The following is a 15,492-nucleotide window of genomic DNA, read 5'->3' on the forward strand; positions in this document are numbered from 1 at the left end:
GTCCTCTCTGATGTTGAGCTCCGAGAGATGCAGGCTATGCAATGTGACAGCAAAAAGGGAAAAGGAATCCCCTTTCCAGGAAGACAGTGCATGGGCAGGCAGAACGACAACAGTGAGCTCAGGTTGGTGGATGATAGAGGAGGAACAAGTGGGGACTCCATTGCTTTTGTCCTTCGATCAACCCATGTCTTCTAAAAGGGAAGCCCTGTTGTTGCTGCTGCTACTTCCGAGGGCCGTGAAAGAAACAGGCAGCAGATTCTTCCTCTGCTTTGGGCACCAAAGACACTTCACAACCACCCCATGAAGTGTGAAGGGCTATCGACAGCCAAATGATCGCTGAATGAATGCATGCCGCCATCAGGATTTGCAGAGAATAAAGCTGATGTTGCAGAGAATAAACACGATGAAGGCAGACTGACACACATCTGAAAAGCCAAAGAAAGTCCTCCTTTTTTTTTCTTTATGTCATACAAAGATATGGGCATGATATGATCATAAAGAAAACTGATGATACTCAGCATCAGTATTTATGATAATAGTGTCGATTTTGATCTTCGACCTAACGCGTTGAAATTGATACGATCGATCTATTTTTCGAGTGTTGTTGGATCCGAATGCTTTTTTCCTTTGGAAAAAGAAGTGTTTTTTATCTTCTCAAACAATCCACTGATGAATGGAAAATATGCAATTCCCTCGGTGTGCGGGATGTGAATAGTGCAAGGTCAAATCAAATCTGTGTCGACGATGTTTTAATCAGCTTGAAAACTTGTTCCTCAAGGTAGAGAAATTTACATATAAATCAAACAAAAAATTATATCCATTGACAATTACTGCACTCCAAACAGGAGCAGGTTTGACAGTGATAACTGAGTTCTTTTGCTAAAAGAATATTTATGCCAGTGGATTACAACAGTTCTGAAGTGGATTCGAGTGAACCAATTAAGCGGCAGGTGTCGGCAGGATATCTTTCTTGCATGAAGCCCGAACATCCTCTTTGTTCTCTCTTTTTTCTATCTCTGCTCATCTGTCTCCAATGCTCTGCCTCCACCTATGAAAGTAGACAGAAGTGCGTTAATTTCCTTCAACAAGAAGCAAAATAGAATCAGACTGTAGTCAATGATGATTCTTGTTTCTTTCTGGGGTTGAAGAAAGTAGAAGATAGAAAACAAGTAGCAACCAAGATCTCATCTGTCAAGGAAACATCCTTTTTTTGCTCTCTTTTTAGCTTGCATCTTTCCTTCATGCAGTTATTTTCAGTGATGGGAGACAGGATTTGGAGAGGCATCTTTAGTTGGTGACTCAGGGTCAACAACTAATCCTTATACTTAATATTTTCCTCTTTATTCATGGTTTTTTTTAAGGGTTTGATCCAATAAAACCTTCACCACTGAAGATCTTATTACCAAGAACAAAATAGTTTGCCTTGAAGTGACTTGCTGTGTTTAGATTGAATGAAATTCCAGAAAATTTGATGGGAAAACTGCAGCATTAATCAGGACTTGTGTAGAATATTGAGTTTACTGATAGATGAAAATAAGAGATCTGAATCAGTGTGTGGTAAATAGAGACCACTTATAAGCGCACACCATAAAGTTGATTCCTTCCTCCCACAATGATTATTTTGAAGACTTGACTAACTAAACAAGGCTAGCAAATTAATGATGCAACTCAAGAATTGGACAAGTAGATCTTAAGCTAACCTCATAATAGACCATAAACCCTAAACAACCAAGACAGGACAAAGTAATGGATTGCTTTTGTTTTGTGTAGTAAACTTGGTTCTGATTTCTGTGACTTCAAAGGCGAGCCACTATGATGTTTCCTTTCCATGGGAAGCGTGTGCATAAACCAATCTAGCTTAGGATGTAAGATCATCAAGTCCATATCCAAGAATCCCTATCAAGTGACCTCACAAAAGTTTGGATGGTGTGACAATCATGAGACACTGTTGTGACATGAATCATGTGGCAAATAATTTTACAAATGCAGCTAAATGATCCTTTTTCAACTGTTCTTCTATGGGAGGAGAATATAATCATTCATATATGCAATGCCATTTGGTGCATCATTGTGTTGATACATATGCAGCATGGTATTAATGATACCATTAGATGTTTCAGTTAACATATGTACTGCTGGCACTGACAAATTTGTAGGTTTGATGTGATCAAACAACAAAGTGGTCCTGCTGTATAAACTCTGTAGCATTCACAGTTATTGAAAAAGTGAGATGGAGTGTTAAAAATGTGAATGTAATTGCTGCATCAATGTTATGGTTTCTATCACAAGCTGGCTAAGTGCAATAAAGCAGAGCAGAAGTTGATCCCTCCCTGTCACAAACCTAAGATCTTCATATGGCTACATTGTTTGGGAATCACCAACTAATTTGCAAACATGGTTTCATCTGTTTTCTGCTACAGGATTTCATAGAACTTTCTTACTCGTAAGCCATTTGACAGGGACTCCATTGGACCACCAAATAAAGTAAATCAAAGCTCTCTGTGTCATGTCTGTGATCAGTGGTGGATCATGTCATATGATTCTGAACCCTGATACAGTCCAAGGCAAATGAAGATCTTGATCAGCTCCTTGGGATCGAATGCATCAGTTAAAAGAATGTACATAAAGTTACAGGTCTGAGCAAAAGAGAAGAATTGAATGCATCTTGTAAGATTTCACTTACAACAGCTTGAATCAGATGCATAAAGGAGCACTTTTTCCTGGTAAAAATTGGCATAATAGTCACTGATATTACTTTTGGTGGATAGCTAGTCACGTAGAGCTTAGATTAACACCAAGAGCAGGTAATTTCTGACATGATTAGCTTTCATGAAAACCACAGAAAAATGTCAAGTGAATGACACATTGACCCTGATGAGGTTCTGGAGCAAGGACAGATATGTAAAATGCTTTCAGCAATGAACAGAATTTTTTCTTCTTTGAAGAGAAGATTGCAGATTAATTAGGAAGCTTCATGGCCATTAGAGGTAGTGAAAATGTCATTTTTCAACTACCTTAAAAGTGTTATCTTTACCTCCATCACTCCCGACTCAGCTCTCTCAAATATTGCTAGCTTCTCTTAATCTTTCTTTTTGTTCGCCTTGTTCCTACCACTGAAGGTATCTTAGATCTCAATCCACTGCAATGCAAGGACATTAGAGACTTGCTTCAAGCCCACTTGATTGCTTCACCTTCCTGTGGTTCCTTCTCTCGCTGTCTGTCTTGTCTTCCATCTAACTTGAACCGTAAGCATATCATGCTCATAATAAATTGAGCTGCAACTCACCTGCCTTTGAGATCCTCCAACTCCTTAAAGACCTCTTCACATCCAAGGACTCATTCTGACATCCTTTGGTGTGCTAACATTTGAAGAATGGGGCGGCATTCTTGCTGTCTCAAGCAGAAGATAAGGAAAGGCTTGTGGTCTCCTGAAGAAGATGAGAAGCTCTATGATCACATCATCAGATGTGGTGTTAGCTGTTGGAGCTCAGTGCCAAAATTAGCAGGCATTTTTAGCTCTTCCCTGTTGCTGAAAATTTTCTTTCATGTTCTCCAAACTCCTCCATATAATTCAGACACTTTTCTTCTCTCAGGACTGGAACGCTGTGGGAAGAGTTGTCGACTCAGGTGGATCAATTACCTGCGGCCGGACCTTAAAAGAGGCAACTTCTCTCAGCAAGAAGAGGAAACGATTATAAGGCTACACGAGATCATGGGTAACAGGTAACAGGCAAGCCTGGAGGAGATTCTGTAAGCAACTCGATGTCAAACTTCATCATGTTTTGTGGTTGCAGGTGGTCACAAATTGCATCACAATTGCCAGGAAGAACAGACAATGAGATCAAAAACTACTGGAACTCATGTCTCAAGAAGAAACTCCGGCAGCGGGGAATCGATCCAAGCAGCCACAAGCCACTGAGTGAGATAGCAGCACAAGAAGAAGGGACCAGAACACATTGCTCTAATACTGGTGCTGCTTTTGAGCAGTTGCAGTTGCATCCAGTCTTTGACACCTTCCCACTGATTGAAATCCAGACGTGTTTGGATTCAGTAGAGACTAATGTAAGCATCTACGGTCAATTCCATCAGACTTTTGAACCAGTAGGGCAGGATGAGTGCTTAGTCAACTCGGAGTTATGTGATCATGGCAGTGCCTTGGATAATATCGGTCACGGGGACAGTTCAATCAACAGCAGTAACTGGAACTGCAACATAGGATCTGAGATGAAAAGTGTGTTTGGAGATGAAGACTTGAACTGGGTATCTCAGAGTAAGGTGGAAACACCAGCTCATATGCAGATGAATGAGGAGAAGACTCATGAACACAAGTTTAATCCTTGGCAAGAGAAAAATACCTACCCAATTCCAGTGAGGTCACTGTCTCATGATCTCTCAGAGACCTGCTTCAGTGTCTCTCGAGATGCATTGGAAAGTGAATTCAATGTGGATTTCTGCTAGGGTCTCTTGAAATGCAACTTGCCCTTCTGTCTCCACTCCATTTGAAAGCCTTTGAAGAGGTCTTTGTAACATTATAGGTTCTCTTTTTAGTCTGTTTCTAATCACAATTTTTCTTTCTTTTTCTTCTTTTGATTTCTTTATGAAGTCAATAGAGTTCTAATTGTTCTTCTCGATTCCTTCAAAAGTGGTGAGGTCTTAGAACTTTAGACAAGAAACTAACACAATTCTCTTCCATCCCACCTGTTTTCTGCTGCTTGTTTCTTCTCAGTGGATACTCCCATCCATCAACAGAGATATATATATCAACTTACCATCACTTCTTTGCACACCTTCAGTACATCGTTCAGTGTCTGATCATTTTACCACTATATTTGCTTTCATCAGTCAGATCCTATTGATAGATGTTCTTCAAATAAAACTGAAGAAAGAAGCCAAAGCCAACACTAGTTATTTCTGAAATTTGTCTCCAGAGGAAGTGAAGCATCAGGAGCTGTCAATAACTGGTGATCCTGCTTCAGCTGTTTCAGTGCTGTTCTTCCACTGCAACAGAAGTGAACTGTTGATTAGAAGAGTCCTGTCATTGCTTTCTACTGGCTTTTCTATGTGCATATGGCCTTGAAGAAACTTCAGTTTGATGCAGTACAACTTCTGTGTCTGCAGTAGCATCAGTGATGGCATTATATTATGTGGAGAATATTTCAATGTGCGGCTTAAGGATGGTTTATGCCAACTTGTCATTAACTAGTACTGTTTGATTCTTGAAGTAATCTGTTCTTGAGTGGGCTACATCCAAACATAGCATATTCTTCTTCTTTGTACTGGTTTAGGTTCATATGTCTACTCAACATTTATCTGTACAGTGGCTTAAAATAGTTTCATGGTTAAACAAAAAGAGATAAATAAGATATAGGACAAAAGATCAAAAAGATCTAAGAAAATTTAATTAGGAATAATAAAATAAATATGAATGCTTTTAACTAAAAATATAACAGACATCCATCTTGGTCTAACTCATCATGAATATTGGTATATTCTAAAAGATTATGTTAAATGGAAGTAGGTATTACACATGTTGATATGTTGTATAATGGATGAAAAGTCTCATCTTTGAGTCATGCGCAACATTTACAATGGAAGAATAGTTAGCATCTACACAGAAACAGCAAGAAAGGTGATAATAAAGAACTATGACCAAAATATCTAGCACATCTGCTCACACAATAAGGGTTTTTACATACATATGGCATAGAATACACCATATACAAATACCAGATATTAGGTGCATCAATATTCACTGGAGGAAAAAGTAATTTACAATAATAAAAGTTTCAAAACTGTATACCTGATCCAAAATATGAATATATGTGCTTTCCACAATAAGAAATTTATATAACAAGAATCTAACATGACTGTATAAGAATGGAACGAAATTTTGTAGTACGAAAAATCAGTTCTTAACAATCATGCACCATAAATAGAATTAATTCTTAACAGATGCACTATAAATCTAACCAACAATTTTCTGTGGTTCATCATTGACAGTCAACAGAAAAGAATGATTTGGATTAGATCTCACCTTATTGTACTATTTGATACAGAATTTGAATTAATGCACCTTTTGCCAAAAGGCAGACTACAGCTCCAATCGTTGGAAAAGGACAATGAAACAATAGCATCTTTTGTAAAACCAGGACAATTTGCAATAGATAGAAGTGGATGAAATGAGCATATTCAACCTTGAGAGCTGCAGTGCTGCAGTGCAGCTGCAAGAATACCCAAATAATAGCAGGGTCAGTACTTAAACTATAGCCAATATAATGAAATGCATGTCGAATCTGCAATCGACATTATTAAGTTGAACTAATACAGAATTTACTTCTGCAGATCTTCCAGCAACTGCACATTAGCACCTCCAGTTACAATGGAAATAAGTATGTAATTGATTAAACCCTCAAACAGTCTTGGTTATACATGACGAAGATTTTCCCCAATAGCACATATCTTCATCAAAGAAAGGCTCATGTTCATGGCCCCCTTTTGACAACAGTTATAATCAAATACTTCTAAATCAAGAAAATACACATAAGCTTGAGAAGAAAAAAAAAAATTTCCTGGGGAATGATCCGTTGCTTACTGTGACAATGCAACTTCCAGTCACCTAGAAGCTTCTGCCAAAACATTATAATTAAATTACACCATTTCAGATGATGATATCGGTAATTAGACTTCAAAAGGATAATAGTAAAACAAGGAATTACAAGATTCACTAAGGCGAATTAAGCTCTCAATTCGCCTAGTTCCTGCTATAACCTTTTAGTCATGGAAAACAAAGATAATCAGGCAAGTGTATGCCAATATTTTCAGCAAGATTTTAGATGCAAAAGATAATAACCTTCTTTCTGCTTCCTTGGAGGTTCCTCCTCATTTTTGTGTAATGATGTATCATGCCTCTGCAGCTTCAAGTCTTCAAAAGACAGTCAGTTATGTATATGTTTTCTTGTATAACTAATTTTGCAGAAAATGTACAAAGATCCAGGAAATCTTGCACTCCAAACTGCAGATTTCAATGAAAAAGAGTAAATATACTTTGAGGCACCACATGAAGATGATAATGCATGTGATTCAATGTGTGTGTAAATGACTTTCCTAGAGGACATATCCCTCTAACAAAGTGTTCTAATGATCCATTCTGTAGCACACCGGGGAAGATGTGGCTAGCACCTTGGCGGCTACCTCAACATCTGGCTGTAAAGATCAGGGTCATAGTTGCAGCCATGGCGGCCTTTGACGTGCAAAGAATCCCATCCCCTATCTCTATAATGAGTTGGGAGTGCAATTCTATACCGTGGGTACCGGAAGTGATGAAGGAACCAAGGAACCAAGACTGTGATGCTCGTGCCCCAGACAAACAGAAGAGTGAAGTCGGCGACAATGGGGATCACCGCGTCGGGGCCATTGTCCCAGCGTCCTGGAGATCGTTGTCAGTAGAAATAAGGGTGAACTGGCGTCGCAAGTGGGCGATGCCTCCACCTGCGGCCGGAGGTGGACGCCAAAAGATGGCGCGAAGAAGAAAAGCCGGAAGCTGCCCCAAGAGGAGGAAGAGAAGGGGAAGGGACAAGTGGTGGGTGCGCCGTACCATGGTTGGCGATCGAGCTCCACCGATTCAGGGGAGGACGCGACTGCCACGAGGAGAACATCCAAAAGCTACAGAATCCGAATTTTAGGGCAGAGAACTCCAAAAAAACGAATTTTTAGAAGAGAACTTCCAAGAACTGTTCCAGAAAAATAAACTCTTCAAAAACATCAAGAGATAGTTCTCACGCTGACAGGAGATCGGGAGGCGTCGATGAGGAGCAGAAGGATCACAGCAATGGCGCCAGTAGAGACTAGCGGGCATCTCAAAGCAAGGACACTGAGGGGACGACGCTTGTGGACATGGATCGTGGATCCCATCCCACCGTTCACGTGTGTTAGCACGGATCGTAACGACACAAATCGCCCGAGTACTCCATCATGAAACGGACGTCCGATGGAGGCTGGAGGATTCGATGCAAACATGGATCATGGATCCCATCCCACCGTTCACGTGTGTTGGCACGAATTTTAAAGGTACAAATCAACCCTCCGAGTACTCCATGAAACGGACGTATGATGGAGGCTTTAGGATTCGATATGGACATGGATCATGGATCCCTCCCACCGTTCACGTGTCTTAGCACAGATCTTAAGGACACAAATCAACCCTCCCGAGTACTCCATGCATCGAACGTATCGAGGCTTTGCGGTTCGATGTGGACATGGATCATGGATCCCATCCCACCGTTCACGTGTCTTGGCACGGCGTTGAAAGACACAAATCAACCCTCCGAGTGCTCCATGTAACGGACCTATGATGGAGGCTTTGGCATTCGATGTCGACATGGATCGTGGATCCCATCCTACCGTTCACGTGTCTTGGCACAGAACTTAAAGACACCAATCAACCCTCCCGAGTACTCCCATCATGTAACGGACGTATGATGGAGGCTTTGCGATACGAGATTGCTTTAATAATTCACAGGAATTTGATCTTATTATTTGATTTCGCGTTCATCAGATTGATTACTGTAACCCATTTGCATTAGCGGAGTTCTTCATGCTGCTTTCAAATCGCTTCGGCAGTGAGCAAAGCTAGAAGAGTTCAACGGAGTTACAATTGAAAGATCAAGTGTCGAGGAGATCAAACACAACAGAGGCCAACAAGAGCAAGAAGCAACGAGCTCACACAGGAGGAGACCACCAAAGATCGCAGAACATGACGAGCAAGCATGAGAGGCAAATCACTCCCTTCATGCGTGGTTAACCTTCCTGCAGTTCTTCCTGATCTCTCCCATGCTCCCCGTGAGAGGGGCGATGTTGCCCATCTTCACCATGGACCTCGCAAAGTGCTGGAAGAAGAGCTCGCCGTTGGCCGCGTAAAGCTCCACCAGCTTCTTCGTCGCGGGGCTGTTGGTGAAGAGGATCTCGTCGGAGCTGAGGAGGCCCTTCTTGGCCACCAGGTTTTTGAAGTAATGGTTGTCGAACTTGGTCGGGCTCACGAGATCCAAGGGGAAGAGGTTCTGGTCACCGCCGGAGCGTGGGCAGCGGCTCCTCAGACTAGCCGCGTACGCCGGATCAAGGGTGAAGTCGGCGAGTCCGTTCCCGGTCTGGTTGTACAGCCTCTGCCGGAAACTGGTGCACCGCGACTGCCCGATCGTGTGGCTACCTGCAATGATCACTCCGCCATTGTCAGTATGCAGAAGCATGATAGAATCGTTCCAGCTGAGCAATGCGTGGTACCGGAGAGTGCAACGAGATCGACGAGGTCGAGTCCCTTGAGCTTGAACTTGGTGATGATGGTCTGCAGAGTGTTGTTGGGAGCAGGGATGTGGTTATTCGAACCCTGTATGCTTGCTCCCAGTGAGTCCCTCCTTCCTAGTGGAACCTCCCAGTAAGGGCCACCAACCTATCTCAGAGAACCGCATCAGCCATGGATGATGAGCTTCAATCCAGCCACCATTATGGATCGAAGTACAATAACTATCATACCAGGACAGTGGAGTCTCGGGCAGCAAGAGCTAATATGTCGGCGCAGGACACAGTGTGAGGGCATGCCTTCTCCAGCGCAGACTTGATCTCATCGATGACCTCGAACCCCCTCACAGAGTTCCGATTGGGGACGGACATCTTCTCGCTCACGATCGTCTTGCTGCTGTCCAGCAGAATCGATGCGTCGCAACCCTGAAAGGTGAAGGTACAAGCTTGTTCTTGAGAAAACATACGCATTGGTCTCACAAACTACATGTCAGCAACCTTAACGAAGCAGTCGTGGAAGTGGAGACGAAGCAGGGAAGCAGCCATCCGTGCTTCCTTAGCTACAGCTTTTGCTACGATGGACTTCACGATCTCATGAGCTTTGGGGCATGAGCGGTCGTAGAACTGTGGGAAGAGGAACGGATCACCGTGAGGGAAGGCGAAGCAAAGAGGAGAAAGAGCGAGGGCTGTGAGAAGCATAAGGAAGCTGATTGAAAGAGCCATGTTTCCTGGGTTTTCTTCTTCTGGGAACTCAAGGTGATGATGGAAGCCATGGTTAGATTGTGATACTTATAGGCCAAAAAGATATGATGCCTTGAGCATGATCTAAAAGAAACCTAAAAAAGTAGTGAGGGAGTTGGTACGATGCTCCATAGCTTCTCCCTGCTCCTACTCCCTGATCATTATTGGAAGGGCTAGTACAGAGATGGGTGATCTGAATCACTTTTACTTCTTTGAAGTTTGAAGCTTCATGAGCTAGTCTTTGACTTGCTATGTACCTGCAACTTAATCTGCTTACAATGGAGATCAGAATAGGCTAATCTTAGCTCAGAAGTGAATGGAACCCATATCTACTTCGCCTCATTTTGCAGCAGTACAAGATCTAACAAAGATCCGAAATGCCTTGCACATCTAACGAAGAAGGGAAGAAACAATGTTAAACACATTTCTACCATCCACAAACGAACACAAGGATTAGGTGGTAAGTCAAAGACAGATTCATGGAAAGACACAAATGCCTTCTTGGAGGAAGAGTAGCGAAGACCAGAGTGGATAATTGAAGAGTATGTCGAATATAATCGACTTGCTTACATAGAGATTAGTAGCACGGGGAACATGAGTTGGTGTGCTAGCTTTTGGATCAAGTTTGCCAACCTTTTCTTCTTCTATGTGGTCATTCTTTAGTGTATCTTCAACTCCTTTAGGTCACCATTATGATGGCCATCAAGTAGCAGATAGTTGATTCTTCAAATGACTCCATGGAAGAAAAAAATGAAGCTTTGATAAAACTAGTTCTTATACATATATTGTTAAAAGTCTTCGCAAAATCACTAGTAATTGAGATCACAAGAAGCTCTCAAGTTTACTTGAGATGATCAATTAATTAGGTTGTTTAAACAATTAGTGGCTACATTAATAGTTTATCTCCAGTGATATATTTCTATTGTTTTAGGTGCTCGATAAACTTGATATGGAATCGAACTTTTTATCTCCTTTGTCCTTCTGCTTGTGAAAAGAGTATTAGCTAACATGCATAAAGGATGCAGTCAAAAGCATACCAATCTCGAGCAAAGCATATCTGTTTGTATTATCTGCTACGTTCTCATGTGGGTTTGGTGGCATCATTCTGATGATTGATGCAACCACTTCTATATGAAGCTATATGATCGAGTGCTCCAGCTAGCTAGCTGATGAGTTATTTGGATGACAGTCTCCAGCTAAAGGATAAGAGCTACGAGACAGCAAAGATGGAAGTCCTGAGATCATACTGTTGTACAAGCTGTATCAGCAGTGGTTGTACAAAGAACAAACATATGATCTGGTTTCTGCATGCACCTCACATTTTACCTCTTTTCTTTTGTTTTTAACTTGGAAGGATATTATCAATTTCACATCCTGTTTATGAAATATAAACAGAAACACAACCAACCTTTTTAAGAAACAGAAATATATGCTATAATGGATGATAATCCAAGAACATTTTCATGCAAACCCTTAGCCTTTGAGAGAGAGAGAGAGAGTGATGCTAAGCTATAATATAAATTAAACTTCATATAGAAATTATTGAATTTACCTTTCTTTTTTTTTTCTACAAATAAGTCTGATCGTTATTAGTGTGACTTCATAGGGCTCATGAGTAATTATTCGTTTTGGGTATGTCCATACAATTTTGTCCTTTCGGAGCTCATGAGCTCCAAAAGATGTATCTGAAGATGAGAGTGACTTGAAGGGCTTATAAACTCATTGGGTCACCCTTATTTTCAAAGGCACATTTTGGGGCTCATAAGTCTTGAAAGGGCAAAACGTGTGGACACACCAGTGACACTCAAATATTAACTTATCAGAATGATGCTACGAGGGTCATGAGCTCTTAGCTCCTTTTAAGAGGGAGTACTGATAAGGACATTTATTCTATATTGATTGAGGAGTAGGAAAATTAAGCTTGTCAGGTCACTCTTACTTTGAAAGGTACCTTTTGGGCAAAACCATGCAAGCACATCCAAAACGGATAATTTCTCACGAGTAATCATACCAATGATGATCAAATATTATACTATTTCGAATACACCATACTCTCGCTTATTTTACCTCTATATAAATATATAGTGCTATTTTAAATACTCAGATTATGATCTTCCAATTCATAAAGAAAATTTTTTATAATAACTATATTTGTTAGATTGAATTGATGCATATCTTAATAACTATATATTAGATTCAATTGATGCATATCTTTCTTATATAATTCAATTGATGCATAATTTTTTTTTATAGTAATACATATCTCATTAGTATATTGCATGACATCCTTCCATTTGTCTTATATAATTTTTTTATGTAAACTATAAATTAATTATAGATTATATATTTGAGAGTTTATCGTATTTAAATTTATTTAGACACATCTAAGCTTTATTTTAACACATTTATTCTAAAATTATGTTAAGATTTTAATATATTTAGGATTAAATACGATATATGAGTAAGGCAAATTCCTAAAAAACACCCCTAGTTTTAAGAAATTTTCACCCATTGTCATTCTTTTCAAAAAGATAACACCCCAATCGCCCACAGTCTTCCCCCCTCCCCCTTTCTCTTCCCCTCTCTTTCTTCTTCTTCTCATCGTCCTTCTCGTCTCCCTCATTTTCGTTGCTCATCCTTCCTATCACCTGTTGTCTCCTCTCCCTTCCTCACTCCTCCCTCATCACCTGCCCCAACCCCAACTGATTAAAAGGCCTCCAATTAGCATGCATCACCTTTGCCCCTCACCTTCCCCTAGTTTATCTCTCCCCTAGATCCCTTGCTTTGCCGCTAGTGATTCTCAATGGTCATCCTTTACCCTCTTCAATCATTGTGGAGACAACGATCAGGAAACAAATCCTCGATACCTTTTTCATGGATAACACTGTTGTGTTGAAATTGGATTGGGGCATATTATTGGAGAAGGGAGACGAGGCGAGGGTAACAGTACGTAGTAAAAGCAATGGTTAGCGGGGCATCGAGGCAGTGGAAGCAGATAGAAAATTATCTTTTTACGAAAGAAGAGATGCTTTACCAATTTTTTTTTAAAATAAAAAATTTTAAGAATTTGCCCAAAAGGTAATACAATGAAATCTCAATATCATATATCTACATTGTTTGTATAAGCTTATATGAAAAAAAAAATTATTATTTTAAAAATAAGATAAATGATTATATTTTAGTTAATTATCATAATTTAACTATAACAAGTGTGTGTGTATATATATATATATATATATATATATATATATATATATATATATATATATATATATATATATATATATATATATCCTCCAATTCGATACATTTAGCCTAAAATATATATCCAAAATATTAGTATTCTCGAGCTCTTTAGCAATTGTGGTGTTCACTTCTTCGTGTCGAAACAAGCAGCTCTTCTCAGTACTCCCGCCACCGTCGCTGCTGCTGCTGGTTGCCGCTGCCGCCGCCGCCACAATTGCTGCAACATCATGGCAGACGTCTACTCTCTCGGCCATGCAATGCAGCTCCATGCTCTAATCATCAAAACCAGGAACAGTCACCACCATTACTCTTCCCCTGGACACTCCTTCGCCACCAACGCCGTCGTCCGAGCTTACGCCCGGTCCGAGCGGCCCCGAGATGCCCTCCTCTTCTTCCTCCACCTCCAACAACACGCCCCCCTCCCCGACCACTTCACTGTCACGTTCCTCCTCGCCTCCTGCGCCCGTCGCTGCGCCGCCTCCGAGGGCCGGCAGCTCCACGCCCTGGCCCACAAGTGCGGCTTTAAAGCCGATCGCCACGTGCAGAATTCCCTCATCCACATGTATTGTAGCTGCGGCCAGGTCGACCAGGCAGCCAAGGTATTCGACGGAATGGCTAACAGGGACGTCGTCTCTTGGACCTCCATGATCGGGGGAGCCGCCGAGGTGAACCGACCTCTCTATGCACTTCGTTTGTTCGACTCCATGCTGAGCGATGGAGTCACCCCAAATGATGTGACAGTCGTGTCTGTACTCGGAGCTTGTGCAGAGGTGGGATCTCTGAGCGTTGGCCGCCGAGTGCATCAGATGACTGTACAAGCAAGGCTTGACTCTAAACCTAAGGTTGCAACGTCTCTGATAGACATGTATGCAAAATGTGGCTGCATTGTCTGTGCAGAGAGGCTATTTGAACAGATGGGCAATAAGGATGTTTACGCATGGACAGCCATGATTTCTGGACTTGCAAGCCATGGGAGGTGCGACGATGCTCTCAGCCTGTTCCATCAGATGGTAGACGTGGGAGTGCAGCCTAACGAGAGGACTGTCACTGCAGCACTATGCGCTTGCAGGAGTGCAGGGTGGGTCACAGAGGGCTATCGTATCTATAATTACATGCATCGGTATGGGCTGAGGCCAAAGATTCAGCATTACGGATGCATGGTTGATCTACTTGCCCGAGCTGGGAATTTAGATGAAGCTGAAGGATTTCTTCGAAGGATGCCAATAGAGCCTGACAGTGTTTTGTGGAGGACACTGATTTGGGCATCAAGGTTACATGGAGAACATGACCGAGCAGAGCGTCTGATGACAGAGTGGCAGCAGCTTGAGGTGAACACAACTGATAGTGGAAGCTACGTGCTGATTGGTAACATATATGCTTCTATGGGGGATTGGGGAAAGAAGGCAAGAATTAGGGAGTCAATGGCTTCTAAAAATATCAACAAACTCCCTGGTTATAGTAGGATAGAAGTTGATGGAGTGTTACATGAGTTTGAGGCAGGGGATAGCGGGCATCCGGAAGCACATAAGATATATGAGAAAATCAATGAAATGATGGAGAAAATAAAATTGGAAGGTTATCATCCCAAAGCATCTGAGGTGTTGCTTGATATGGAAGATAATAAGAAAGTTTTGCAACTGCATCACCATAGTGAGAGACTTGCAGTGGCATTTGGGTTGCTCAGCACTAACCCAGGGGAGAAAATCCTGGTTGTGAAGAACTTGAGGTCTTGTGAGGATTGCCACACTGTAATGAAGCTTGTTTCTAAGGTCTATGATCGGGAGATAACCGTTAGGGATAGAATCAGGTTCCATCACTTCGTCAATGGTTCCTGTTCTTGCAGGGATTTCTGGTAAAAGGTATCATATTGGTCAAAAGAAACATCATGAAAGACTAAGATCTTGTGAGGGTTGCCACATAGTGATGAAGATTGTTCCTAAGGTCTAGAATTAAAGAGATAACCATTATTTATTCCACCACTCCAGCATTAGTTGTTGCAGGGATCACTGGTAAAGGGTATTGGATTGCTCCAAAAAGACTTCAGGATTCGGTGGCCAAATGCAGGGCTGGGGCCATATTTCTGTTGCCTGAAACTATGACTTAGAGCTATGGATATAGATGGGTATAAGACATGAGATCCTTCTCACCTTTTATAGATTCTGCATAATCCTGGTAATTAACATCACATAAATGGTTCAGAGTCTTCTCTCTGAT

At 41.4% G+C, this 15,492-nt stretch overlaps 3 protein-coding genes and 1 long non-coding RNA gene across 8 annotated transcripts; 2 read left to right on the forward strand and 2 right to left on the reverse strand.

Annotated features, from left to right (window-relative positions):
* Positions 1 to 2,231: 2,231 nt before the first annotated feature.
* Positions 2,232 to 7,882, reverse strand: LOC135609945 (uncharacterized). Of its 5 annotated transcripts, none has more exons than XR_010485984.1 (5): positions 7,780 to 7,882; positions 7,595 to 7,662; positions 6,851 to 7,012; positions 6,035 to 6,221; positions 2,232 to 5,112 (listed from the first exon to the last, which is right to left on the reverse strand). It is a non-coding gene; the product is annotated as an uncharacterized LOC135609945 (long non-coding RNA). The 5 variants fall into 5 exon arrangements; XR_010485985.1 differs by lacking the exon at positions 7,780 to 7,882 and having other exon boundaries at positions 2,232 to 2,549; positions 2,684 to 5,112; positions 7,595 to 7,773; XR_010485986.1 differs by lacking the exon at positions 7,780 to 7,882 and having other exon boundaries at positions 6,851 to 6,922; positions 7,595 to 7,773.
* LOC135609944 (myb-related protein Hv33-like) lies at positions 3,374 to 4,458 on the forward strand. The gene is made up of 3 exons (XM_065103781.1): positions 3,374 to 3,506; positions 3,594 to 3,723; positions 3,795 to 4,458. The coding sequence occupies exons 1-3, from the start codon at positions 3,374 to 3,376 to the stop codon at positions 4,456 to 4,458; spliced, it is 927 nt and encodes a 308-aa protein (XP_064959853.1).
* Positions 7,883 to 8,597: 715 nt separating the features above from the next.
* LOC135609946 (peroxidase 72-like) lies at positions 8,598 to 10,196 on the reverse strand. The gene is made up of 4 exons (XM_065103782.1): positions 9,790 to 10,196; positions 9,526 to 9,717; positions 9,277 to 9,442; positions 8,598 to 9,202 (listed from the first exon to the last, which is right to left on the reverse strand). Exons 1-4 carry the CDS (start codon positions 10,012 to 10,014, stop codon positions 8,787 to 8,789), a joined length of 999 nt encoding a protein of 332 aa, XP_064959854.1. The 5' UTR covers positions 10,015 to 10,196; the 3' UTR covers positions 8,598 to 8,786.
* Positions 10,197 to 13,505: 3,309 nt separating this feature from the next.
* LOC135608696 (pentatricopeptide repeat-containing protein At4g21065-like) lies at positions 13,506 to 15,134 on the forward strand. Its single transcript, XM_065101722.1, has one exon. It carries the CDS (start codon positions 13,506 to 13,508, stop codon positions 15,132 to 15,134), a length of 1,629 nt encoding a protein of 542 aa, XP_064957794.1.
* The last annotated feature ends 358 nt before the right edge of the window (positions 15,135 to 15,492 follow it).

The sequence above is a fragment of the Musa acuminata genome, chromosome BXJ2-4 (assembly GCF_036884655.1).
Source record: "Musa acuminata AAA Group cultivar baxijiao chromosome BXJ2-4, Cavendish_Baxijiao_AAA, whole genome shotgun sequence".
Taxonomy (NCBI): domain Eukaryota; kingdom Viridiplantae; phylum Streptophyta; class Magnoliopsida; order Zingiberales; family Musaceae; genus Musa; species Musa acuminata.

What these genes read in the sequence shown, in the direction of transcription:
- LOC135609944 (XM_065103781.1), top strand. Translation starts at nt 3,374, where the DNA reads ATGGGGCGGCATTCTTGCTGTCTCAAGCAGAAGATAAGGAAAGGCTTG. An exon ending in CTCAGTGCCAAAATTAGCAG is followed by an intron (nt 3,507 to 3,593) that starts GCATTTTTAGCT and finishes TTCTTCTCTCAG; the next exon opens with GACTGGAACGCTGTGGGAAG. An exon ending in CACGAGATCATGGGTAACAG is followed by an intron (nt 3,724 to 3,794) that starts GTAACAGGCAAG and finishes TTGTGGTTGCAG; the next exon opens with GTGGTCACAAATTGCATCAC.
- LOC135609946 (XM_065103782.1), bottom strand. Translation starts at nt 10,014, where the DNA reads ATGGCTCTTTCAATCAGCTTCCTTATGCTTCTCACAGCCCTCGCTCTT. An exon ending in TCCACGACTGCTTCGTTAAG is followed by an intron (nt 9,718 to 9,789) that starts GTTGCTGACATG and finishes TTCACCTTTCAG; the next exon opens with GGTTGCGACGCATCGATTCT. An exon ending in CGATCTCGTTGCACTCTCCG is followed by an intron (nt 9,203 to 9,276) that starts GTACCACGCATT and finishes TGATCATTGCAG; the next exon opens with GTAGCCACACGATCGGGCAG.
- LOC135608696 (XM_065101722.1), top strand. Translation starts at nt 13,506, where the DNA reads ATGGCAGACGTCTACTCTCTCGGCCATGCAATGCAGCTCCATGCTCTA.